General features: G+C 37.3%; 2 protein-coding genes across 6 annotated transcripts; one reads left to right on the forward strand and one right to left on the reverse strand.

Annotated features, from left to right (window-relative positions):
• The first annotated feature begins 6284 nt into the window (after positions 1–6284).
• LOC131774768 (major facilitator superfamily domain-containing protein 12) lies at positions 6285–15584 on the forward strand. Of its 2 annotated transcripts, none has more exons than XM_059090845.2 (12): positions 6285–6603; positions 7165–7689; positions 8335–8443; positions 8704–8808; positions 9953–10013; positions 10205–10830; positions 11657–11749; positions 12360–12452; positions 13423–13596; positions 13791–13888; positions 14498–14631; positions 15207–15584. In XM_059090845.2, the coding sequence occupies exons 2-12, from the start codon at positions 7190–7192 to the stop codon at positions 15254–15256; spliced, it is 2043 nt and encodes a 680-aa protein (XP_058946828.2). In that variant the 5' UTR covers positions 6285–6603; positions 7165–7189; the 3' UTR covers positions 15257–15584. The 2 variants fall into 2 exon arrangements, with proteins under 2 accessions (XP_058946828.2, XP_058946827.2); XM_059090844.2 differs by having other exon boundaries at positions 8704–8826; positions 15207–15583.
• Positions 15585–16868: 1284 nt separating this feature from the next.
• On the reverse strand, positions 16869–23110 carry LOC131774770 (uncharacterized). Of its 4 annotated transcripts, none has more exons than XM_059090850.2 (2): positions 22963–23110; positions 16869–19544 (listed from the first exon to the last, which is right to left on the reverse strand). In XM_059090850.2, exon 2 carries the CDS (start codon positions 19390–19392, stop codon positions 18058–18060), a length of 1335 nt encoding a protein of 444 aa, XP_058946833.2. In that variant the 5' UTR covers positions 19393–19544; positions 22963–23110; the 3' UTR covers positions 16869–18057. The 4 variants fall into 4 exon arrangements, with proteins under 4 accessions (XP_058946833.2, XP_058946836.2, XP_058946834.2 ...); XM_059090853.2 differs by lacking the exon at positions 22963–23110 and adding an exon at positions 21568–21585; XM_059090851.2 differs by lacking the exon at positions 22963–23110 and adding an exon at positions 19632–19721.
• Between the last annotated feature and the right edge of the window lie 4094 nt (positions 23111–27204).

The raw sequence follows: 27204 nt of genomic DNA on the forward strand, positions 1-27204 counted from the left end.
GTGTGGATTGATAAGGGTAAGGAGTTCTATAATAAACATCTTAAAGAGTTTTTAGATAAACATGATATAACAATATACTCAACAGATCAAAGTGCTCTGTGAGTAAACTCGTGAATTGACATATGATTTTTTAGATTGTGTTTAATGTTATCTGGTTTAGGGAATTTTGTGGTTGATTGTCATATCTAGAGTACGAGCAGTACTTCAGTGTTCGCTAATGTAGCATAGAAACAAAGTAACGTTGGGATAAGAAGGCATTACAATTGAAATGATCATGCTATTACATTTGACAAGGGTGGATGATGTCATGTGTTTTAAACGTCTATCATTTTTGTTTCTGGTTCAAAAGAAAAGGTTGGAAGTAAATGTGGGTGAAAAGTGAAATTTACTGTCTTTCATTGTAAATATTAGAAAATAAAGGCAATATTGTCTAATGAAAACATTAACGATTCCCTCTTTATCAAATGAGAAAAAAGGGGACGAGTTTTGAGTGATATAACTAAGCCAAGCCTGCCACCGTCATCTTGGATCTCCGCCTGGGTAGATTTAAGTCACGTGCTAGGCAACGTATCATCAATAACAAGATAGAATTTCATTTCAGGCCTATTTATCAATTTTGTGGTATGTAACTTTCGCATTTTAGTACGTTGTATGTATGTTGAATCTTCAAATTGTCTTGAAACTTAAAAGAAAATTGTTCTTTAAAAATTCACTGAAAATCGGTAGCTAAAAAATTGTTTGTTCAGGTGTTATTTGATTTTCGTGTTAACTTGTAATTTCGTCAGTCGTCGGCATCTTCTGTTGCTTCACACAGGAAAAATACACGCGACGAAACGTAATGATCAATTTTGTCCTCAATCTCACAGAAAAAGCTTTTGAACATCTGTAAACTCCGAGCGCTTCGCAGTAAGTGATATTTTCAATGAATCTTCGGATTGTTTTCAAGTTCAAGGACTGTAAATTAAATTATGAAAAACGAAGGTTGTTCTGTTATTTCAGTGTGAATCCTTGCATGCCTGCTAGTCGCTGGCGCCGCTTGTTGAAACTAAAACGAAAAAAAAAACTCTTTTAAGATTATCATTGGCTTCTTTTTCACCCCACCACTATTCTTAGCAACAAAGGTCGCCATTTCGTCTGTTTATTGCTCGCCAAAAACTATCAAATGCACTCAAAAGCCTAAAATCTAAAAAAAGTTTACAGGAATCGACCAATCGAGCGAGCGAGCGAATGCCATTCCATCGTATCTATAACTCGCTCTTGCGCATGCGCGCAATTCACGAGTTAAAAATGAAGAAAACTCAAATGTTGTCGAAAGATGGAACCGAACAATAAAACAGAGAATGTGGAAACAAAGCAAAGTTCGAGGCAACACAAAATAAGAAGAACAAAAGAAAACTATTTGTCTAGAAAAGAATGGTAGAATGGTATTATGACATTTGAAATAACAATCATGATTATAAACTTGGTGGACACATCAAAAAAGTAAGAAGCATCAAAAAACGCACGAAAATAATCTTATTTTAAAATGTTTTATTCAATTTTTAAAGCGGATTAAATAAGACATATAAAAATTATTTATTATAATATAGTATGATGAAAATTAAAGAATCGAATATGTTGAATAAAAAATATTTGAAGAATTGTCCTAATCTCAATTAATAAAATTATTGTTGAAACAAAATATGAAACCGGAAAGACCCTAGGACCAATTCCAGCACCACGAAAAAGTGTCAAACAGATGGTGCAAGAATATAAAGATAATATTATTCCTCCATGCACCACTTGAATTTAGAGATGGATGGAAACCAACACCCAAACCAAGAGCAATAAAAAATGTTGTACCAGTTGCAGCATCAAGAACAAAAATAGAAGAAAAAAGTAAAGCTCTCAAAGGATATACTAAATCATTTGAAATAACAATCAGAAATGATACGGATCCATTAGACAAAACACAGAAACGGAAACAAGAAAAGCAATTCAATAAAGACTGACACAAGAAATGAAAGAAACGAAACGTTTGTTGAGACCATCCGCATCACATTTGAAAAGATGTCACGAGATGGTGTATCAAATGAAACAGCCTATTTCAACAGTGCACCCAAAACTGAAATGAATGTTTATGTTTTGGAAGACGATCTTATAACTTCCACCAAGAGATTCAAAACAAGAACACAACATGGATATCTCAGGGCTCTGGATGGACAATCAAATCTGTCAATGGACATTGGATAAATAGATTAGAAGTGTTTCAAATAGATCTAAGGTATAAAATTAAATGTAAGGTGGTATTCTCAGAATGTTGCCTTGATTCCCTCAGCACATGAAGTTCACATAATTATATTTTCTTCAAACCTTGACACTCATTTTTGCAAAATGTTTATAGTTTATATATATAGACCCACACATAATTTTTTAGACAGTCATCCTTCCAATTTTATAAAATCAGTTATACTATACGGGTTAAGTTTTGCCTCTTTTGGCTTTAGAGAGAAAAAAATGTGTAAAGTGAAATAAGGATGACAAACATGATTGTTATCAGGCTCCGTTTTGGACTCTGAATAAATTGTACCGCTAACATCATTGTGCATTAATAAACTTGATAAGAATCATTAAAGGAGTGCTGATCCTGTCTGGGAGAGGGAAATAGGACAAAATGCTTTGAGAACCTGCAGTAGAGCTGAGTCCAGGAAGTGAAATTTGACGAACAGCAATTAACCGTGCGGCGGTAAACGCGGGAAAATGCATCCCTTGCACGAATTTACCGTTACAGAAAATACCAGAAAATGCATGCTTTCGACTGGTTAATACCAGTGAATATAACGTTAGAATGCGCAAAATGGCTGTAAATGGCAGATTACATGTTGTTTTTCCATAGATTAACCGAACAACAATAAAAGGTAAAACGCCTGAAAATGCGTTTTCACGAAATTTCTCGAATTCACCATTGCGGAAAAACGTTGGAAAATGCATGCTTTCGACTGGATAATTCTTGTGAACATTTCGTTCACCGGGCGTAAAATGGTTGCGAATAAAAGAAAACATGGCATTTTCTATGCGTTATACGAACTGCAAACTCTGGAAAATATTATGTTTTCCCGTATTTACACACATTAACCTTCCCGGAAAATGTGTGTTTTCAGCTGTTAACTCCGGTGAATACGTTGTTGTTCACTCGGAAAATGCCAATGAACGAAAGGAAAACACGCTGTTTGCCATGTGTTAACCGAGCGGTTAATGCCGGAAAATGAATTGTTTACCTACATTAACCGCGAAGGAAACTACTGAATAATGGAACGAATACTGGGATTCACCGATGCGAAAACGCGCAGAAAACGTCGGATTTTCCGTAGGCAAAACACGGGTAAACGTTAGTAAATTGCCACGTTTTCTGTGAATTCAACCTTCGTTTTTCGTACGGTGAACGCTTGTTTTTTTGCCGTGTTTGATATAGCAGGTTTCGCTTGATATTTCTCGACAGAAGGTTCACTCGTAAAGGATCGCTCGTAAATTGATCTCTCGTAAAGTGTCGCGGACCGAACCGTTCCCAAAACGCTCCACAAGTATTAGTGTGGGTCTACCGCGACCGGTGTGTGACTTTGTATGTATATTGAGCGTAATAGGCATCGAATTTCTTTCGCGTACATCAAGAAAGGAATTGTCCACGAAGGCAGCCATTGCTTTAAACCATGTGCTCTAGGGTTCATTCTACGCATGCGCTTACACTTCACGCATACGCTGTAGTGGAACCCCGTTTTGTGACTGAAGGCAAAAAAAACAATAGAAAAAAACGAATTTATAACACTGCCGTTTCCTTCGGAGAGCCCGAGTAATGAAAACATTGATGACTCTCCGCCTGGGTAGATTTTGGTCATGTGCTAGGCAACGTATAATCAAGAACAAGTAACATTTCATCCCAGGCCCATTTATCAATTTTGGGGTGTACAACTATCGCATTTGAGTTGGTAATATTTAGTTTGAATTTTCAATTGTCTTGAAACTTAAAAGAAAATTGAATTACAAAAAGAATTACAGACTAAACTACATCGCGGTGCAGTTCCGGTACGGTAAACGTTTTCTTTTCATTACATGCGTTGTTAATATCGTTGTCAAAAAAATATATTAAAATTCACACGGCAACCAGGTGGACAATCAGACATGGTTTGATGCTACTCTGGTTTACAGATTTAATGAATGTAACCGAAGAAGTTACAATTCATAGACCCAACGTTTCGACACTCCTGTCTAGTGCCTTCATCAGGGGTGATTTAAACGCTGCAACAAGAGGTCCTTTTATATGATCACTAATTAGCGGCCTTTTTTTCTGACGAGGTGTAAATAGGCGTCAGGAAGCAAACCGCCATCGTCACGATTTAAAGGAGCGTGGGCTGAGTTAAAATGCCAAGCCTCCAAACAAAGGCGCTGGTGGTAACGCCGATTAGTGGTGATAATTTTAGAATTATCCCACCCAATTGTATGGTTGGTTAGGCATGCATGCTCCGATAAAGCTGAATTTTCCTTTTTGCAAAGGAAAACCGCTTTTCAGTGCTCTTTTAAACGTGTACCAAACTGACGTTTGGTCTGTCCGATGTATTCGTTGTCGCAGTCATTGCAAGGAATAGAATAAATGGCGTCAGTTCTTTGTTCTTTCGTGACAGGATCCCTTGGTTTGGCGAAAATATGCCCCAAAGTCTCAAAAGCTTTTTGAGCAACTTTAACGTTGTGGCGATTCAAATGTAAGGAATAACAGCAAAACCAGTCGCTGTTCGAAGGCTGAGGGGAGGAAATATGTTTCCAATGTCCTAAAGGCAATTGGCCATACAAAAACCTGCCAAAAACCAGTTACAACCCAAGGATCCTGAAACGTTGGGTCTATGAATTGTAACTTCGTCGGTTACATTCATTAAATCTGTAAACCAGAGAAGCATCAAACCTATTCTGAATATCGCTGTCATTACACACACGTAATAAAAATTCCAGCTGAACGACTGCGTGCAATTTTGCACAGAAAATCTGTGAATAGCTGAGCTCTCAAAATTTTCTGTACGGTCTTACGAATTCAAGGAGCTTTAAAAAACATGGACAGCAATTTATAGGTAAGTAGCGCACGTGCCTCATTTGCAGCCCAATGAGCAATCGAGCGACCGCATTTTCCCGTTACCCTCAATAGCTCGTGTTATGCATGCGCAATTCAAATGCGTGGGATATAGGGAGTTGCGCGTGACTTCACACAACCTACTATGTTTAAAATTAGAAGCAAGAACCATCAACTTGGTAGTTACGAACTAAATTAAGTGTCTTTGTCACGCTTCGATGATAAGAGATAAATACATGAAGATGGAATGATGAGTTACGCTTATGGACATTTCAAATGTTAGATCACCTTAAAGTAATCTCACCATCTTCGATAAACTTTTGGAATAAACTTTGCTTTAAAAAGTTATATAACATATGAACGACTTCCTGTTCATTCATCGTGGTAAATGCGTGGGATATAGAAAGTTGGACGTGAATTCACACAACATCTTATATCCAAAAATGGGACTTCACAAAATGTGACTTCATCCAATATCTCATATCAAAACTTGACTATGCTATTACCACAAAATTATTGGATATTATATGGGGCCAGTAGAATAGTAGTTGGGTGGTTCTACCCCAACTACAGTACTACCATTATGAATCTGATCTATCGCAACCGATTTTAGTTCACTCGAGCATGGAAGAAAATAAAGAGTGTTTGGCACATAAAATGAAGAAGACCAGCAGTATGCAGTCGAAACATCGCGATCTACATCACACGTGACAACATCGTGAGACAAACGAAAAACTTAGCTTTTATTGTTATTCACCACGATGAATAACCACAACTTGTTTTTACGAAAGTATTTGGCACTTTTTCAAAAGAAGACGTCTTACTTAACATCGTCATTATCATTATCTAAAGAAACAATTTTGAGAAATTATACTATCCTGTAACGTCTGCGTTCTGCAATACTTCTCGTCGCAGTTATACCAACACAGGCCATGAAATGTCCAACCTTCGTTGTAACAGTGCGATGCACAGATTACTTCAAATGAAAAATGAAGGGTCAAATCTCATCCCGCTTCCTGACCCCTTTGACGCAATTCATTCTTTTGAACAATTCATAATCACCATCAAGAAAGTATAAATATCATCTCTTGTCACCGTGCAATGATACATTTTAACATTGTTTTTTCACCACACCAGAGAACTTTCTCAATGTCTTTATGACTTAACATCGTCATTATCATCATCTGAAGAAACGATTTTGAGAAATTATACTATCCTCAGTGTTAGGTCTGCGTTCTGCAATACTTTTCGTCGCAGTTATACTAACACGGGCCATGAAATATTCAGCCTTTGTTGTAGCAGTGCGATGCACAGATTACTTCAAATGAAAAATGAAGTGTCAAATTTCATCCCGCTTCCTGACCTCTTTGACGTAATTCAATCTTTTGAACAATTCATAATCACTATCAAGAAAGTATAACTATCTTCTCTTGTCACCTTGCGATGATAACACTTTAACATTCTTCCTTTCACCACACCAGAGAACTTTCTCAAGGATCATTAGCCTATTCGTAAGTATGGTGATTGTTACTTGAAGTTAAATATTAGTTAAAGCGTTCGATTATTGTTTTCTAGTGTGCATTTCGAGGCTGGGATCGTCGTGTAATTTGAAAATTAAGCATGCATTCGTTACATTTAGCTTTTGGTATCGGTTAATCGGAAAGGTTAATTAGCTGATGGAAATACCGATGGCTTTGGAGCGGGAGGCTCATAACAAAAAGTAGGCAAAATCGAGCAAGTGAATTAATCAAATAATTGAATCAATTTGTTTCGCGTATTTAGGCTTATTCATATCTCTTATCTGTTATCTTTAACAACCCATAAAAATTCTCGAAAAGTAGGCAAGGTTTAAGAGTAGATTATTTCGTGAGATTTTATTTTCTTTCAGTCCCCTTGGCCCCCCTAAGTTTTACTTTGTGATTTCTGGATTTAATGAAATAATCTGGAGAAATGATGTCAAGATATTATATCTGAAATGGTATAGGTTACCCAGTTTGAAAAGTTGACTCAAAACTAAGTGTTACTATTTTTTGTTTGTTTTTTTTTTTTTCTCACCCTTGTTTCCGTTTTAGGCTGTTGGTGTTTGCGGATGTGAACATGGAGATCGAGAAAAATCCTGAGAGAGGCATGTCTTACCTGCAGCAATTTTCCTGCGGAGTGGGGCATGTGATTAATGATGTCACTCGCCGCTTGTTGCAGTCATTCCGAATGATTTTTCTCATGAGAGTCGTTGGCATCTCTGCAACCTATGCCGGCCTATTTACTCTCTACGGTTTCTTTGCCGGTGCATTAATATTTGCTCCAGTGGCAGGTTTTTTATGTGATAAGGTTAAGATTCCGGTTCTGTCACGCAGGCTTGGAAAGAAAAAATCGTGGCATTTGTTTGGAACTATTGCAGCTACAATCGGTGTTCCGCTACTTTTCAGCCAATGTTTAGTTTGTGGCAGTGGAACCAGCGAGTGGGTGGTGTTGTTGTATTACTTTTCCATCGCCACCGTAATCTCATTTTCCATCAACTTCGTTGACATATCGCACCTGTCGATTATTTTGGTTCTGGCAAAGGATCAAAGTGAGGCCGCCAAACTTACTGCCTTGAGGTTGGTGAAACTCTTTCGATCGCTACACTTATATACTCATATCCATGTTGGGACTTGTTGATTATACTCGAACTGAAAGTCTCAATAAGCCTAAAAGTCAGATTAGGTCAAAACGGGGGTGTTCCCCGCGGACTGTGACTGGGGACTGGGACAAGTAACCAGGCCATACATTCGTGTACTTTTGTGACGTAGCATAAGGTATAATGTCAAGGTATTTGCATCATTACGATTATTTTTTTCCAACTTGGCTGTGAGCCAAATAAATCAGGGGAGTTGCACAGCCCTCGTCACGATTGTACTTAGTACTTAAAATGGTGTGGGTAAAACAATGATAGTAATAATGATAATAGTATTAATAATGATTAAAAATGATAGTAATCATAATGACAAATATAGATATAGCGATAATGGTTATATGAATCATGTGTGACTTCCCGGTTTCGTCGGTATGTCTGCATTCGGGTCTAAAGTTTTCCCAAGATCTTACTTCGGACAAATCTTCTGTAGATTTATCTTAGTCGAAGTTCATTTCCTTTCCGAAACAGTTACACTTAATAACTTACAAGTAAATTCTCAGGCCGTTCTTGTCTCTACAAAGTGTTAACATTATTCAAAGCTCACTCGCAGTTGACTTCTTATCAACAGAACGAGTTTCATGTACTTAACTGGCATCGTTTCCTACCTTGTGGCATGGCTAATTCTTGGGCAAGATAGCCGTGATCAATTAACAAAAGAAAGCTCAATGGATTTTATGGTAATTAATAACATCCACATGATTCTAGTGCTGCCGCTGACTATTACTATTCCACTGTTATTTCTCTCTCTACTCACTTTCTTCCTGTATAGCTTCCTGTTCCTTCAGCTGAGACACAGAGTACCAAGGGGTATCCGAGGTTTCAGCTTGTGGTTGATGGGCTTATGTCCATTTAGGGTTATCGCGTGAGATAACTTTATCTTTCTAGTGTCTATCAATGAACTCACTTAACTGCAGTTCTGATGTCTGTTCATCTACAGGTGATAACCCTGATCATGACAGGAGTTGGACTGATTTGCTCTGCCATTTTCTATTTTGGAACCAACGAACCTTCAGACGATTCAGGGAAAAACAGGCGGTCCAGGGTAATTGGAGATTATATGGTAAATTTTAGAAGACTAGCATTCGAAACGTTGCGATCAGTAAAATTGTTTAGTCTGACTCTACATTATGAGAAAAACGATGAAACGTTCATTTGTCTACTTTAAGAAAAGAGACAGAGAAGGAACTACCTTTCTTGAATAACCACACATTAAATGGACATTTGTCAATCGTTTCCCTTTTAATAAAATGCAAGCAAAAATTTGAGCACGCTCATTGGCTGAGAACACGACAATTTATCCCAATCAATGCAGAAAGTTGACATTTAACTGATTTACTGGTAAGTCGCGATACCATATGTGAACAAAATGGCAGACAGGTCGAGAGAAAGTTGAACGTTTTAATTTATGATTTGAAGGAGAGCTCTAAGAATGAAACACCCAAGAAAGGACAAACAATTGGCTAGAGATGCGGAAATCTTGGGCACCAAAAACGGTCGTAACGAAAGTATTGAGGAGGACAAACCGGAGGCATTATGGGGAGAATTCGTCTTGAGTTCTCGCGACGGTTCGTAAAAAGAAAGACGGGGAACATTACGAGCGTGATAGCCTTCGTGTACAGATTACTGCTATTCAAGCCGTTTACTGATTACTGCTATTAAAGCGATACCCAAATCCTCGATTTTCGTGACTTTAAGTTTAAAAGCTCGAAGCAGGCTCTTTCTGGAAAACCTCGACTTCTCTAGCGACAACGTCAAGGCAAGTGGCCAAACCAACCAGCCATGACACAAAATAAACACAACTAAAAGGAAAACAGAGTTAAATTTTTATCTTTGAAAAATTTGCGAGTGCTGATTTATTCCAAATTTCCCTCGAAATCATGTGCCTACCGAAGTCTTTATTTGCACGTAAATGTTAACGTTGGCCCAACGGGTACAATTTGAAACAAATATTTGATTTGGAGTCTTGCCACTGCATCGGAGAAGGGATTTTTCCTCAGTACAGAACTAACCTCCACTAACACTATTACCCATCTTACCGGAATTATGATTCCCGGTTATCATGACTATGTCCACTGATTTTTTGAGAGAAGTGCGCGTTTTATTTAACTAACTATTAAACGATTGTAAACTCTGTTTTCATCTTTAATGATCTCATTTAATTGATGTACCGCTTACATTTGTTGCAGAGAAAAACCTCCTTCATACAATCACCCGTTGACTTACATTCATTGGTGTATTTTGACAGATGTGAGTTCTTATTCATCATTTATAAGACCGTGTAACAACTCGCTTGCTTTGTTTACAGCAATGTTTCCTTTCATTTTACTCCCTAAAACATTTCTTTATTCCATAGCTTTTCACCTGTTATGTGATTTCTTTTTATCTTAATGTTTTTAAATTGATATATGACGCCGTTTCTGATTTTTTATTTCCCATAGATCAGCAGCGAAAGGAAAATGTTCGAGATAGAGTCATTCACAGTCGACGATTATTTGAAGAACAAACCGGTCCTGTTAGGGAAAGGAGTTTCTTCCAAAATTTTTTCGAGGCCATATTTGCAGGAAGTGAAACTGGGGAAGCTGCTGAAAATAAGACCTTGGATAAGGAAATTCATGATCCTACACCGAATATGGCTGTTGTGCCAATGGCAGTCACAAGTGAAGACGACTTGGCGTTCGTTAAGACGTTGCCTAAAGAGCGAAAACTAAGCCTCATGATGAGCATCTTTGATAAACTCATGACAAAACAAGAAGATTCTACAAAAGAAAACGATGCGAAGCCAAGCAATGGCAGAATTGTAAATGATATAAGCAAAGAGGATGGCCAGGGAGTAATGGAAAATGGACAACAAAAGTCAGAAGTGTACGACCAAGGTCACAAACTGAACTCTGGTCTTGACAATCAAGGATTCGATACAAAAGAAACACAGCTTAACCAACATTCTCAAGATGATAGCCAGGATGAGGGAAAAGCCGTGCCATCTGTTGCTTCTGATATTGAATCCGCTCAACCACCAAAACGAAAGGCAGTGAAAACCTGGCTCAAAGATCCTCATTTGTACAAGGTAACTTAATTTCGAGTACGATCAAAAAGTCTTTGCCTAATTTCAATTTTTGTGTGCATGTAATTTGAACTCTCGTATGTACTTGCAATTTAATCTTCAGCTTTCACACTAAAAAAATGAACATAATTAAGTAGTTTATTTTAAGAAATTTAAGCGAGCCTATTGCAAATGATCCAAGGAGAAATACACACCCTGAACCACATGATTTTTCTCTCCACCATTAATACATGTGTTTTACAGATTAAGACACCGACCATGAGATTTCAAAAGGTAACCTAACTTCTCGAAAATTGTCCGTAAAGGTGCTGAAAAACCGATTCCAGTCCCGCTATGTTTGGCCTCTTACCTGTGACGTGAAAAAGTCTCAGTCTTCATGTTTTCCTTTTCATGGCGATTTCTCTGCACAATTAAGAGTTCTGAAAAAATTATTTTTAAATTAAAAAAAAAAGTTTTTTTTTCTTGCAATAACCAATGTAGCAGCTATTTGTGAGCCGCGTGTTGCAATTTTGCGCAAGCGGCCAGCTTACTGAGTTGCTTTCAATTGACGGCATCCATATTCTCCGGCCTCCTCGGAAGATAAAATTTGAACAGTTAGGGTACTTTTTGGAATCTAAAAACGCCGTGAGTAAAACATTTCTATACACACTGGATTTCATAATGGCGTAATTAAAGACAAAGTGGTTTCCGGGACACTTCTCCGTCTTTATATTGTAGGAAACTTTAGTGCAGGTAATACATCGTAAATTAGTATATTGTTATAAGTAAATTTCTGGCACGGTTGGATGTGACTTTTGTACGAATGCAGATCACTTCTCTTATTTTACAGGTCGCAATTATTTACGCGTGTACAAAGGGTTCAGAGGATGTGTTTTACGCTTACCTGCCACTTCTCCTGACTGACAAACTGCAATTTGAAAAAGTATGTACCAGCAAACTTTTAAGGAATTGATTTCGTTGATTAATTTTTCTGTGCTTGAAAGATAGTAAAAGTTATACACGATCTTCTGCAATGGTTAACCAATTACCTGGTTACTCGTCCATTCCCGTTTCCTTTCTTCCTTCTTTACCGTCAATTAGCCAACTTTACAGTAAGACGGAAGGAGAGACAGACAGATAGACAGACAGACAGACAGACAGACAAACAGATAAGCAGGCAGGCGGACAGGTAGACACACACGACAGACAGATAGATAGGCAGACAGGCAGAAAGATCATCATTTAATTTATTAAATATTTGAAAGAATTGAAATATGGAGTAATTGTGCCAAATTACTGCTTAGGTTAGACTACGAGTAAAACATCCAGAATCACTTTCCTGTTAGCGTTCATACTCTACTGTTTATAGCCAAGAAACTTACTCTGTCAATGCCCCACTTTTACTAAGAGCGGAAAGTTACAAGGTAAGAACGACTTGATGCTGGTTTATGCATTACCAAAGAGCGAAAAACAATCCTCATGATAACTACAAACCTCCTTCAGGTTTTAGGTTGTAATTTCTACAACCTCAGACGTTTGTGCTTTTTTTGAAGGAGGCGATTGCCAATCTGCCATTGATATTGTTAGTGAGCGCCACATTGTCCACTCAAATATCAAGGAAGCTCTCTGGAAAAGTAGGAAAAAAGGTAATGAAAAGAAAGAAAACTATTTCCAGGTAATTTTCAAATGTAAGCGATGATCGTGGACAAGATTGAAAGCTGATAACCGAATAGCAATTTAATTACCCTCTTTGTGTCTGGTCTGAAACGCCAACAAGCCGGAGCTGAATGAAATTCAAACGCTAAGCAGTTTGCGCAGTTGGATCTGACCACGACACAAAATAAATTGATTTAAAGTCCAAAAAACGTTCTTGCGAGGGCACGCGCAAGAATTTATCCGAGACAAGCATTGGACAGTGTTTTTCGGTTCCAGATAGTTAACAAGCGTTAAAGTTCTGTACAGTTTGTCCAATTGTTGTTTGCTTGTTTTTTTTTTTCACGAAACCGAAAATGAGGCGATCGAGACGACCCTCACTTAGACATACTGAACTCAATATTTCCTGCTCCAAATGTACAAACTATATTTACAAACGCATCGAGACAATCGTTTGGTTCAAGGTTTAATTTCTAAAACTTCCAGCTTATCAAGAAGCTTTTTGCATATTCACAAATGTTTTGCTGTGTGGTAGCAAACGGAGTGAGACGCGTGAATAAGCTTTTGTAACTAAAGGTCTAGCCAGAGGGGACAATTTCTAGGGAAAATTTGTGAGTCATCCTGAAATTTTTTAAGGTAACCAGCTGTTTTTGCCTGATGTGGCTATACTTTTTCTATACCATAAATCCCTGGATTTAGCTGTAATTTTTTCGAAAAACCTTAACGTTACGTACTTATAGTGTCATATCGTAGTTTTACTTAAGCTTTTTTTTATTATTACCGAGATCACATTGACTAGTATTTCTTGACCCAGCTCAGCAAAGCTTGGATGGTTATTTTCCATGTAAGGTTATTCGGTATATAAGTTGGTGACCAGCACCTAGATCAGAAAACTGGAGTCGGAAACGAGAATTTAATGATTTATGCATTAGCTATCTGTTGAAGCTCCTCATCCTGTTTCAGTGGTCCTTCATTGTGGCTGCTCTGACCGTGACTGGATCGTGTATGTGGTTTCTGCGTATTAACCAGTCATCGAGAGTGTTCACTTACCCGGCTGTCGTTCTACTGGGGTTAGGGTCCTCCGCCATGCTTGTTAATGCGCTTGGTTTTGCAACAGAACTTATTGGAGACAACAAAGTAAGTTGGAGAACTCTTTATTTTGGCTTTGATCTAAATTTCCATAGAACTTATGACAACTATACAAATCCAATTGTGCTATAATACTAAGATTGTAAGATCACGCTACGAAAAGTGTATTTATTAGTTAAGATTTTTTTCACCTTTCTTCTGGTTTAAAACTAATCCTTTTTGTTAAATCAATTTTCCTGCAGGGCAGCTCTGGTTTTGTGATTTCTGTCGTAGGTACGATCTCCAGCCTGACCTCAGGAACTCTTTATATCGTCATACAAGTTTTATTTCCTGAAGGAAGGTAAATTTGGATTTTTTGTTTTAAAATTAGAATTATTTTCATCCCTGAAAAATATGAAGTGATTTTGAAACAAAATATTCCCAGACTGTTTATTCTTCTTTTCTTCGTTGTTCTTTGTTCTTCCTTAGTTTCTTTCTTCTTCCATTTTCGTTAGCATTTTTTTTTCGGTGTTATACATGTTCTTCTTCTTGACTCTTTGTTCTTCTTTTTATTCAACGCTGCTGCTATTAGTCTTTTCTTCTGTTCATCCTTCGTCCCTACCAGGCTCCTTCCTCCATCCTGTTCAACAGTAACTTCCACCAGCATTTTATGGTGCATAAAATGCGTTCCAGGAGTATTAAAATCAGTGGGATATTCTCGTGAAACAAAAGGAGGCTACAAAGGCTTAAGATAAATTTTGAGTAAACGAAGGGGAATTTTCATTCGAAAAAGTAATTACGCCCGAGGGCTATTCAGAAGAATTACCAAAGCAAAATAGATACTCAAGAAGATAAATAGCTTTCATATAACTCAGGTATCGATGTCAATACAGTTATTAAAAAAGAGTTATTCTCTTTAGAAATATTTTCCAAAACATAAACATTTGGAATGCTTCGTTCTTTTTCCTAGTGCATCTGCCGATTGCCAAGAGTGTAGGAGTTACGTACAAAATGTGTTCTCATTGGTACCTAGCTCACTCGCTACTTTTAGCTTGCTGATTGTAATAATATTTCAAGTTAACGAGACAATCCGCGGGAAAAACGGTGAGATGAAGCTTTTAGGTGACTTAGAGGCGTGTTTGTACGTGTAGTTGTATATGGGTGAACTCTAAAGAATCGTGTAATAAAGGCTCACTTCCTGAAGAGAAGGAAGAAGAGTGAAACAAAACATGCATAGCTAGAGTGTTAGCAACTGAGAAGCAGAACAATTCCAGACTTCTCCCTCTTCCCCTAGATTATGTGGATCCGCTTTGTACTCAAGTTCCTTTTCTTTTCTCAAACGTGAAGATCTTACTCCAAGGGATTTCAATTGCTATACTCCTCCTCTCTCCCTCTTCAAAATTAGAGTCACGGTTTAAGCTCGAAAAGGTGGTTTCTTAAATTCTAGAGACCCCCACCCCCACCCCCCCTTCCCTTTCCACATTCCCGCCAAACTGTGCAATTAACACATTTGCGTTACACTCAAGTATGGTTTATCTTCAAGATAAGATAATGATAAAACCTTTAAAAAAGGAATTACACAAATGCTCGAGGCATAGCCAGAATCGTTAACTATTAATATCATTGATGATTAAAGGTTCAATTTTTTATTTCCTATTTTTTTACGCTTTACTAAACAGGAACCGAAAAGGAGACTGTAACAGACTCAGGCTTTTCAACCCATCTGTAATGTATTGTTAGAAGGAAATAATATGTCGAGAGGCTGGCTAGCTGAACTTGGTGGCATTTAATTACGTTTACCTCATTTGTATTCCCTACAGTAGTGACAGTAACTTCAAGCTTGTGTTATAGTTCTCTTCTATTGCCTTAGTTATGGATTTGGCGCTTGTAAAAGGATTGTCGGTATCGGAGACCGATTACCTTATGATAAATTGTTTTGCTCAAAATAGACAGATTTGAGCATTTTTCATTTTAAATTTCGTGTCGTGAAAAAAAGTAATTATGCTATTTTTCATACTGATACTCTCTGTTCTTTTGGATATTTTTCTAATACTGAAATACGACGAAATGCATTTTTTAGTCACATTTTACATAATAAAGAGTTTCAGTAACATGTTTGGTTGCCAAATGATTGTGTTAATAACATATCAAAATGTTGCTTTTGTGGAAGAACGGTTCCTTACTGAGTTGCATACGATCTAAACAAACCAGCAGACATGAGGCATTTTAAATTGCTGATAGGTCAAGCATAAATATTACAACCATGTAACTGCGTTCTCGAGCAACCGAGATCTCAAAGTTTATGATATTGCATATTTTCTAAAAAAAGGAGTAACTGTTATGAATATATTCTTCAAAAAGAAATATGAGGCTTACCGGTCAATACTTCTTGCAATATCACCAGTAGCAAAATATTCACAAAAGGAGGGAATTGTCGCTAAATAAGGAGAAAATTGTCAAGTCAAAGGAAAATAAAATTCGTGTCTTCGCCAGCTTCATGGGCAGTTTACGATAAAGTTTGCCACAGGTACGCAAAATCCACTTTTCATTTGCAAAGCTTTGTTTTCGTGGCCAAAATTGAATCCGATATCAGTAACTTCTTGATAATCTATTAAATCTCTTTTGTATTAATGGTCTCAATGATTTACATGGAAAGGGACTCGAATATTCTGGCCAGTTGACGTGCAAATGAAAGTGCCATGGGAACTATTTATAAACTGAATGATTACTGCAAAACTATTTTAAACGTTCATAAATACAATTATATATAATTCTAACATATAAAATATCCGCATTCCGTTTTAGAAACGCTCATTTTATGATACACTTGCCACGTAGGCCTGTGAGATTTTATCAAAGAAAAAAGTAAGTAATCAACTGAGTTCCAATTGCCCGATCTTTCGGAGTTTCCTTCTTTCAGCTCGCAAATGCATTATTTAATCAAACGTTGTCTATTTTTAACAACCTATGATGTGTTATTTCATAATATCAACTGATATGCACGCATCTGAACCGCGGGAACTTAATAATAATGCACAACTGACCTGAAAATGATAGTAATGACGAAAAACAAGATACATTTAATTGCGATCAGCCACCTTTTGTGTCTAAGGCCGGTAAACTAAGGTGATTTTTCAGCAGAACTGTTATAATAATATTTTGTTTTAATGCCATGCACCGGTACGAAACAGAATTTATTTTCATTAGAAGTGAACGATATTCTTTTCAGAATGTCCGTCTAGAGACGATTAGGTCCTTCATTAAAATAAACCTGTTAAGCAACAGTGTAACAATAAATGTTCTGTGAAATACAAAACAGACAAATTGTTAGTCATATTCAGCATCAACTAGTAAGTTTTTATTGCAAAAAATACATTCTTTTTGGCTAATTTATCTTAATATTTTGGGCACTGAGACAAAGGCGCAATACCGTACCACGAAGTACTTACTCGTAGACAAACTTAGATTGGTAAACCAGAAAAAAATTATTGGATGAGAGTACAGCGAAAACGATCCCTTAGGGAGAAATGCCATCCTGTTTAGGCATTGCAGAAATTTAAGCGACATAGCTTCAGCAACACCAAACAAATGAAAAATAGGGTGAATGAATAAATTTTTGATATAAATGATAAATACGGGGCGATGTCGTAAAAACAAGAGCCAAACTGATTTAACAAAGCAAGACCCAACTTGCTTTGTAGCTTTCTTTAGAAAAGTGTAAATCCTCTTTACTAGATCGAATTGAAGCTCGGCATACCAAACTAATTGACGAATAAAGTAGTCAGCTACTAAGACTTAATCATTTCCGTTCTTTTTATCCTTGTTTCCTGAGTATTGTTACTTAAAGTTACACGGGGAACAGAAGATGGGATCTAAACAACAAGGAATTTTCGCCTTAATTAAATAAATCCTTCAAACATAGGTATTAGTAGACTATTATTGGTTTATCATCGAATTAATTTTATTACTTTATCCATTTAACTCTGAATAAACAATCTGAGTAACTTTATTCTATACACATATTATTCGCATTATATATCATCCTAGTAAATTATATACGATCCTGCCTTTTCTTGTACAATTCTTCTTACTATTAACATTTCATTTAACAGTGGCAACTACATAAGTATGTTTATATGAAACTCAGTAAGCCATGATTACTTTGAGGGATCTTTTCATGCACAATCATATTATCATAGTTCAGAGTTTTTGAATAGCAAAGCCATCTCTAAAGAGATTAAAATATTCTTACAGTTAAAAAAAATTCAATTATAATGTGTGCGAACGGAGAAAACACTGAAACAACACAAGGGCAACTTGCTCTTCAATAATGTGGCACTTTGTCACAATAGTATTAAGCATTTAAATGTTACCGTAGATTTAACGCGTACACTTTTTAAACCTGTGAAAATTAGCACTATTACTACTAAGTTATTCAATATTAAATGTTTGCTTCAAACTGGCGTTATACGCGAGAAAAAGACAGAGAGACAGAAGGTATCTACAATATACTCAGGTCCTGTCTCACAGCTAGATGATGGTAACTTCGAGATCCGGCGACAAGTCTTGATCAACTGTTTGCGTATTGTCCATTCTGACTCGCCCAATGTTCACAATTTCCATGGACATGGAAAATTCTTGAATTCGTTTCTCTGTGTAGCGATGAATGTTTGCTCCAGAGGTCATGAGCAGAGCTGCACACTTGAGATCCTTTCTCTTCAACGCATAATGTAAAGCAGGCCATCCTTTGTCGTCCTCCAAATTCAAATCCGCTCCATTTTTCACCAACAGCTGAACTGCTTTGTAGTCTCCTTCTTGAGCCATTTGATGCAAAATCGTCTTACCACCTTTCATGACGAAATTGATGTTTGCCCCAAGTCTGAGTAATAGTTCGGCGCAATCATAGTTTCCGATTTCGAAGGCTAAGCAAAGAGCAGTTCTTCCCTGCAAGTCCACCATCTCGGTTGATACACCGCTGTTCACGAGGAACTTAGCGAGATTGGCAAATCCATTTTGAACGGCTCGATGAAGAATAGTCATTCCTTCTTCGTCAGGAATAACTGCTGATGCTTTTAGAGTTTCCTTATCGAGACGTTTGTTCAGTTCGATGTACTCGAGCTCGTGATTGTTCTGATCCGAAATGAGTAGAACGGAAGATTTGGCATGTTTTGATAGTGGTCGCGTTAAATCAAGACATTTACGCACATCATTGCCATATTGACCTTCCTCGTCATCTTCTTCCAAACAGCCGATACTAAAAGTTCCCGAGTCCCGGATATTACGGCTAGTAATCCTATTAGCACCTCCGACTACAGTGTCGGGCAATGAAGACCCTCGTTGACGATTTAAACGCTCTTTTAAGTTCGATCTCAATACCGGTATCGCACTTACAGCCTGTAAACCATACTCAAAATTTTGTCTTGTCGGAGACGTAGCTGGTGAACTAAATCTACGTGGTTTTTGAAAAGTTAAGTTTTGTGGTTTTTTCGAACCCTTATTTAAGGGAGTTTCTTGTCCATTTTCTCCTGAGGTCTCCAAACTAAACTTTTCTAGTTCATTTGTTGTTGTATGAAAATCAGAGAGAGACCCTTCACCGCTATCACTTGAAATGCTCCCATTCCTTGATTTCATCGTGGTCATGCCTGATTTAGCGAATCCTTTCCTTTTAAAAGTCTCTGAGAACTTCCTTAATGGCGAAGGAACTCGCCCGTTCTTCGACAAAGTTTGTGCAAATAAAGTTTGACCTCGTAAATCATTCGAAGATGAAGTTTTCAAAAGACGGCTTTGCAAAGCTGTGTACGATAGCGGTTGAGTAGTTTTACTGAGCTCAGGACCCTTATAGTCGTCCACAAAATCCGGCTTCATGATGGACACGCTAAATCTTATCCTTCATAAACCAGAGGGATGATCAAAAAATTGCCTTCAGTTACGCCGTTGCACAGTTTTTGTCGCATGGATTACGCTGAGTAATTGCTGTAGGACAATGCTGTTGGAATCTTGCTCCAAAAGCTTCAAAGCTGAAAGGATTAACACAGAACAGTTAGTCTTTGTTCAAAGGCCTCTTGGGGACTAATTACTGGTGGAGTGTACATACACAAACCTACATCACAGCCAGATGTTCCAATGACTTTTCAAGAAACACTTTAAGGTCACCACCGGCTGCAAATGCAGAGTCATTGAATCTTGTTCACAAGGTAACTGTGTCTGAGTTTATTGTCTGCTGAGCATTTGGTATGAAGAGTAAGCGATGATTAATTAACTCTTGATACTTTGTCATGTGGAGTGATGAGCAATCAAGCGGTCAGCTTATTAAACACCTACTGTTTCTAATTGTTGGGATCGCACAGCAGAGTGCCGCTAACTGAATTTTACGCGACATTCCAGGAGCATTTAGCTATGACTAGCAGCCCGCGCATAAAGCAATTCGAAAAAAGGAAGTGAAGAGATTTCAGCCAATTCTAGAGACCTGAAACCAAAGAATTCCAGAGACAGGTGAAAGAAGGACTAATTTCTTTACGGAACGATGTTTGATTAGTTATGTAAGTCTAGACTCAGTCTTTTACCTGAGGCATTGAAATTAATAAATAAACATCAAATTGGAAAAAATAAACAAAGAATTGAATTGTACTCAACATCAATCAACTCGAATATTCCTTAATAGCATGGCATGCAGCCAATGATGACGCACGAGTTATCATGTAGGTGTTAAATTCAACCAAACCGCTAAAATTGTATGCTTGCTTGGTTTAGTACTTTTTTAATGGTAGAGGAACTCATAAACAGTCTAAACTCAGAAATGCTTGACTGCCCCCGTCTGTTCTTTGTTAAATAAAATTGTTGCAAGTTTTGCGAGTAAATCTTTTTGATAACTGCTCGAAACAGCAGCAATCCGATTGCCGTTGTTTCGAGCAGTTATTGATCACAATATCTGTAAAACTACTAAACCCTTTGAATATGTCGCGGATGTCCCTTTACATTTTTTATTAATATAAAGATTTCCGGTTGCGTTTTCTTGTATAGTTTTCGAGTATTTAAGAAGGGAGCGATCTGCGTCAAACTTGGTCTCGACTTTACACGAAACCACGGCAAAACATAATCACAGTTAATGCTGCATAACACAAGGTATCCACTCAAGTTGAGGGAAATAAGTACAAAAATAGCAAAACACGACTAATTATCCGAATGGATACAAATTTAAACCTACACTGTTGTCGTTATCCATCAGTTTAACAATGTCATAGTCTACTAATCTTAATTTATACCTTCTTGGGCATTATCGAGCCCTCCTTTTTTATTATTCTACAAGGGATAATGATTTGCCGGTAAAGTTTTAGAGTCGCACTAGACAGGCGTCTTATTCCTTTGAACCTGATTCATCGGATGGCTCTCTTCATCAGAATGCACAATTTAAAAATTATCAAATGTCTGAACGCATGCATCAGTTCATTTTGGGACTTCATAACTGTCTTAGTAACAGGTGTGTTACTTGTTGACTCATAATTACCCGTGAGGGTGTCTAATAGTGACATCGATACAGAAACTGCACCAACAAGAGAGACTATAAACTCTTGCGTTGATGCAATGCGTCATGATCTTGTAGCACTAGAAAGTGATGTTTTAAAACTAATTATTGTTCAAGAGATGAGACTCAACAAGACCCCGTAACATAGCTACGGGTAAACACATAGTTTGAAACATTTTAATCTTTTGGACCTTTGCTTTATTTAAGGCTATTAACCAAATTAGGTAAAACTAATTTCAGGCCATTAACGACCCTTTTCCTTTATTTCCTCACGTTTTCATAATGATTTATGAATCACCACGGGCTGATAGCCACAATCAGTTTCAGTAGAAATCAGGCTCTTTCAACGCGGGCGTTTTAGGCCAACGGAATGAGATCAAATCAGTCTGACCAGCAAAAAGAATTTCAACAATAATCGTGCTAAAACAAAGAAAAACTGTGAAATTTGTAGCCGAAAGACCATTGTTTAGTAATGACAATGGCACTGAGGTATTCTATCCTAACAAAACAATCTGTACCTCTTGGTTTCCAAAATGATATTGCCACCTCATGATGTTATGTGTTCTTGCTGAATGAACCAGAAAACACAGAGCATTTAAATTATATTGATGCACTGAATTTTCAGTCCAATATAAAGACAAATTAATGTTATCAATGGGGGATACCGCCGCCACATGCAAATATTCAAATGAGCAGTGCTGACTACAGCAGCACCGTAAGGTGAGAGAAACGCCAATTGTGCAAAACTCAAAATAACGGTACAAATGGCCAACATTCAAACCAATGAAAACGTTTGTAATAATCGTTCTACTGACAAAGGAGGTTTTTACTAATAACTGAATATCGATTAGTAAGCTCTTATTCAAGTGGCCTATATCTACTACCTACTTGTTGCTATGTGAAAATGCTAGTTCATGATAAATTTTGGTTTATATCAGCCATCGTAACATGTATCGCCGTTTGTGGTTATTTTTTCCGTTATTGACAATGCAATAAGTAATGAAACTGTTATCTAATATTCATGTATTAGCATATACAAAAGCAAAACTAAACTCGAAACACCTTTTGCGTGGCTCAGTTTTATCAACGGCACCACTATTCTCAAAATGGTCCTAGTTACATATCAAGAGCTTTCTTATTTCTCAAATCTTACTGAAAACTAAGGCAACTGGCTTCAGATGAAACGAACGACTCCAATTTCCCCACAGTAAACATTGAATATTTCCGTGTAACAACATTTTAACCTAAGTTTCATCACGTTACTTTTATTGAGTCAATTTTTGTTTTAACTACTTTGAATAACACAGTGGCATTGGTGAAAAAGAAAAAAATTGAAGGAGTTAAAACTTTTAAGCCAACTCTCATGCGGTAGTGATAAAATCAGCGAAATCTGCAGAATCCCTGGGTAATCATATGCTAGAGCGTGCTCTTGGGAACTTACGCAATTTTCTTCGCTGTAGACATCAGGGTGTGATGAATTGAGGTGCAAACAGCACATACAAAGTGTTAAAGAAAAAATATAATATAAAACTTCTAAATCAAGTGAGTCACAACTGGAAACAAGAGTCCTGGTGCGGATTCCACAAAAGCACGCCATTTTCGTACCAGTTTGTACCAAGAGATTATAATATCCTATTTGTGCTCTTATCTTTCGTAGAGCCTTTCGACAACTCCATCCAAAAGACGGCGGGTAAGAGGCAAAGACCGCCCTTTCGTCTGCTCTCACGTCTGCCTAACCCTAACCCAGTAGTGAACTGGTTGTAGTTAGTTGAAACAGTAAATATCTTCAGCGAGCAAACGCGCATAAAGCGATATTTTCATCATACTGTCTTTGTTTGTGTGATCCTTTGGATCGTTCGCTAATCTTGTGATACAAGCTCCGATCTAATACTCAAGAGAGTGTTTTTACCCACCTTACAAAGTTATGATTTCGAGATTTATCCCAAGGAGAGAACACGTCAAGCAAATTTGAATCAAGTGACTTTGTGATCGTCAAAGCAGAACTTTAACCAAGTAACCCAATCAAGCAATGCTTCGTTTCTGATGGATATAGCTAATGCATTAAGCTTAAATAAAAGCTTTCTGAGCCAATCCACTAAGTACTCACGGTTGGTCGTTTTCCTTATGACGATATTGTTCCCCTAGCGTTTTCAAACGCTTTCAGCAAAGACTTTTGACGCAAACCTTGAGAGCACCTCCTTTATCGAGTTCACACTTTACTTACATACTTTTGTGAAGTATTAACTCGTTTAATGGTTTGTGTTTAGCATCTTTTGCATTTTTATAGTTTCTCAGAGTCGTAGGTCCAAGGTTCTCTCTATGTCAAGGTTCGAGAACCATCTTGGGCAACCGCTTTACGAAATTAAATGTAAAAGTTTAGTTGGTTGAGCGTTTGTATTTGAGGGTAAGATAAAAGTTAGATGAAAGCTTTACCGGAACACTTGACCTTGCCCTGAGCATCCAGAAACTTTAAATCATAGTTTCTCGTTGTAATAGTTTTAGTTCTGAAAATTTTGTCACAAGTAGATGTGGTGAAAACAAGAGACAAAAAGCAAAAAATTTTTGGACAAAGTTTGAAAAAGTGCTATTCAATTAAGATAACATCCGTTAGGTTTACAAATATAGAGTGGATTAGTTTTTTATCAAAATTAGCCTGACCTCTCAATCAGTTTGGCGACAGAAGAAGCGTTTGTTGACGTCATTTCCTGGTTGAGATGTGACTTGCAAGTATTCAATTCTTGAACTTCAACACTCCTAATGATGATCTCTTTCATTACCGAACATTTCGAAACCTTCCGAAACAATATCGAGTTCCAAAGTAACGGATATTCAAATTTCTTGAATTTCTGCTTATTTCTATTTCTTGCTGAGAGCTTTTACCTTCTTTCGCTGCCTTTTAAGAGCTGGACACAAACGGCATTCTTTACTCAAACAAAAAGTGCTTTGCTTCATCCTTAGAAGCAACCTTCAGTAAACCATGCATTGCGACCCACCATGTTAGTAGCTTGCAAACAAGCCCTTACTAGAAACGATTTAAAACCAGCACTTCTTAGCCCGCGAGAAAGTTTGAGGTCTTAAGCAACGCTGGCCAGTGAGAGGTCTGAAAATGGTCTGGCGCTGATAAATGGTTAGTGCCAGATCCCTTGCAGAACTTTCGCCAGCTAGCCTGGCTCAAGGTCAAGGTAGCTTTGCTCGTGCCTCAGTGCTAATAACGATGAAGCAGCCAGGTTACTAAGTTTTTCTCAACATGGCGGTGTCCATAATCACCTTTTTTATCCATATGCTGACAGTTTTCGTGCAGAGAGATTTTTCTTTGAAACATCGAAACGCGATTAGCAAAAAGATCTTGTACATACTTTCTGTAGAGATAGGAATCATGTGGTCCTCGGAGCATACCTCTTTTTAAAATACAACTTTGATTTGCGCCTAAGAAGTAGCCTGTTTCTGGCCTCATATGATTCTAATCTTATTTCAAAGCAATTGAAAAGATGAAAACGAAACCAATATTACAATTTAACATGGAAAAAGCTCCTTTGAAAAAGGCTTTCTTTTCAAGAATTTGAATTGCAGAAAAAAATTAGCGATGTATATGAAATGGAGGGAAGTTCCTTTAACGATTAAGCCCAGTACAATAACGAACTGACAAAAACGTTGACGGCCGAATTATCACTGGTGGGCATATGTGTTGGCGGGTCATCATAGAATTATATCTCTTGTTAAGAGGTCAATGTAATTAGACAGTGAAAAACTTGTGCTTTCCTTTCCCCAAGTTTGTATTTTATTGGTATGTTGCGCTGATTTGTATCATTCCTCAAGGGTAACCGTACTCGGCTTACAACATGATAGCTATAGCGGCGCTTTTTCTTGGGACACTGATAAACAAAGCAAATAGGTGAGTGACAGAGAGACACTGTCAAATTAAAAGTACTTTTTCTAAAAAATGCATCATTTTTATAATTTGCTACACGGGTCAGTCGTGCTTTCCTGGAAACAAATTACGGTACTAACTTTTGAAAAAATTTCCTGAAAAGCGAAAAATTCAGTTCAGAAGCTGGTGAATACTGTGGTAGAAACAATTTACTTATATGAGGAAGTGAGGAAGCTTTCATATTTATTTTTCTTGGTTTCATTTCCTTTCAACCACAAGATTCTGTCATTGTTACAATGTAATGGCATGCAGTGATATTGGTTCTGGGTTATGTCAATCGTTATGGATTTTTTCCCGTGTAATAGCTCTGTTCTAACATACCACCGTTTAGCAACAATATCCGTGAGTCTTCACGGCAGCGGTGTTAACATATTGTTGAGTCATCATTATTGTTTGCTGAAATTAACCACAACTTTAAAAGACGCCGTAAGAAATCATCTACTTATCTACTATAGGCATTTTGCAATCAGGATTTCGATTGAAATCGAAAGTTATTCCAACTTGAGCAATCAAAAGGCTACAAAGTAGGGTAATACGCAACATCCTGCTTTTATCTCAAATTTTATTTTAAAATATCTCAGTCTGTGTTCATACAAATATTGTTTTACGCACTGAAACCTTTCATAGTGATTAAAGAAAAATTTTAACGGAACAATGAATGATATTTCCATAAGCTCTGAATTGTTTCGCAACAAAACAGTACAGAAAAAAAAAGAGATAACCTCGCAATTTGATGATCACAGTGGCATGAAGTCACGCAGTCGTGTAAATTTATCGCGTTTGACACTACATAACTAGCAAATTACGTTCACGTTTTTTGACTTTTTGGCTCAAACTGCGTTGAATTATGCACATTAAAATGCCATTTTGACTGTGAAGCATCGAAGTTCATGTACAAAATGCATTTTACACCGGTAATTATAGTTACTCGTGAAAGACCTGTAGTTTTATAAAGAATACGCTGTATTACTAAATTGTCGTAAGCTTCGGCGAAGGATATTGTAAGATCGGTAAAGGACGATCAGCTGATTATATCAATGTTTATCAGTTCTCCCACTCCCAGCATTGCAATGAACCAATCAATGTCACAAATTAACAAATTATCTGCTCATTTATAGGAATTCATTATAGAGATCACTTCCAGAAAGTTCACTATTATTAATCAACCCCTCCAACATGTAACATGTCTATTAGATTGCTTTCAGTTAAAATCTTAGGCATCGACAAAAGATTTTTGTGCGCTGAACAACAGGGAAATTGGGAGACAACTTTCAGGAGCTTTACGATTTAGATCATCCTCCCTGAATTCTTTCACTAACATGTTATTAATTAAACAGACTGTTTTTAATGTACTGTTGCTATGAATAAGATGATTTGTAAACCAATGCACACTGCTCTAAGGTAACGCCGCATCCGCAAAAGATAATTTTTGTATAACGAAAGACGATTAAATCGATCAGCAACCTGGAACCAATAACAGCACGTGCAAACATCTGCGAAGTCATTGTCTTAAGAACTGAGATTACTGGTTTAGCATATTCTTTTTTTTATTCGCAGTTGCCTAGTTAGTAATGTGTTTACAACATTGCACTTGAGATTGGCGCGCTTACTCTCTTCAACTGATCTTAAAGCGCAGTTTAGCCTGCGATCAAGCTGTCCAGAGGCAGCCAAGGATTCCCACGTGCACCCCTCGAAAGAGCTTGCTCGCAAATGCGCATGCTGTATGGAGAATCTGAGAATCGAGCCTTAGAGAGATAATTTTGGTTCGTCATAAAAACTTTTTATACAACAGCTTTAAATAGACCGGCCATTCATTTTTGTCTCAATCGATACATGTCTAAAAACACTTTCAAAACCTTGCATCTTACGTAGCTTATTTGGAAATTGATTATTCATAATACAGAGTCGTCAAAATTTTGCATTTTCAATGCTATCTTTTCAGTTTTGGCTCGTATAAAAAAAAATACAGCTGGGAAGCAATTCCAATTTTCTTCGAAATGTTAAGATAGAGTTGCTAAGTGCTGAAATTGAAACAGTAAGACCAGTTTTGAAACAAAGCTCAGAATGAACGTCAACTGTGGCGTCTACTTGCCGGCTTTGACTACCTACGCCATCGGAAAGTTAGGGAAATGAGCCGCCGCTCCGATATGTATACTATATTGGGTAATCACATGATTTCGAGTGCAATTTGGAATAAATAAGCACGAGTACATTTTTTCAAAGACTA

The sequence above is a fragment of the Pocillopora verrucosa genome, chromosome 1, assembly GCF_036669915.1.
Source record: "Pocillopora verrucosa isolate sample1 chromosome 1, ASM3666991v2, whole genome shotgun sequence".
Taxonomy (NCBI): Eukaryota; Metazoa; Cnidaria; class Anthozoa; order Scleractinia; family Pocilloporidae; genus Pocillopora; species Pocillopora verrucosa.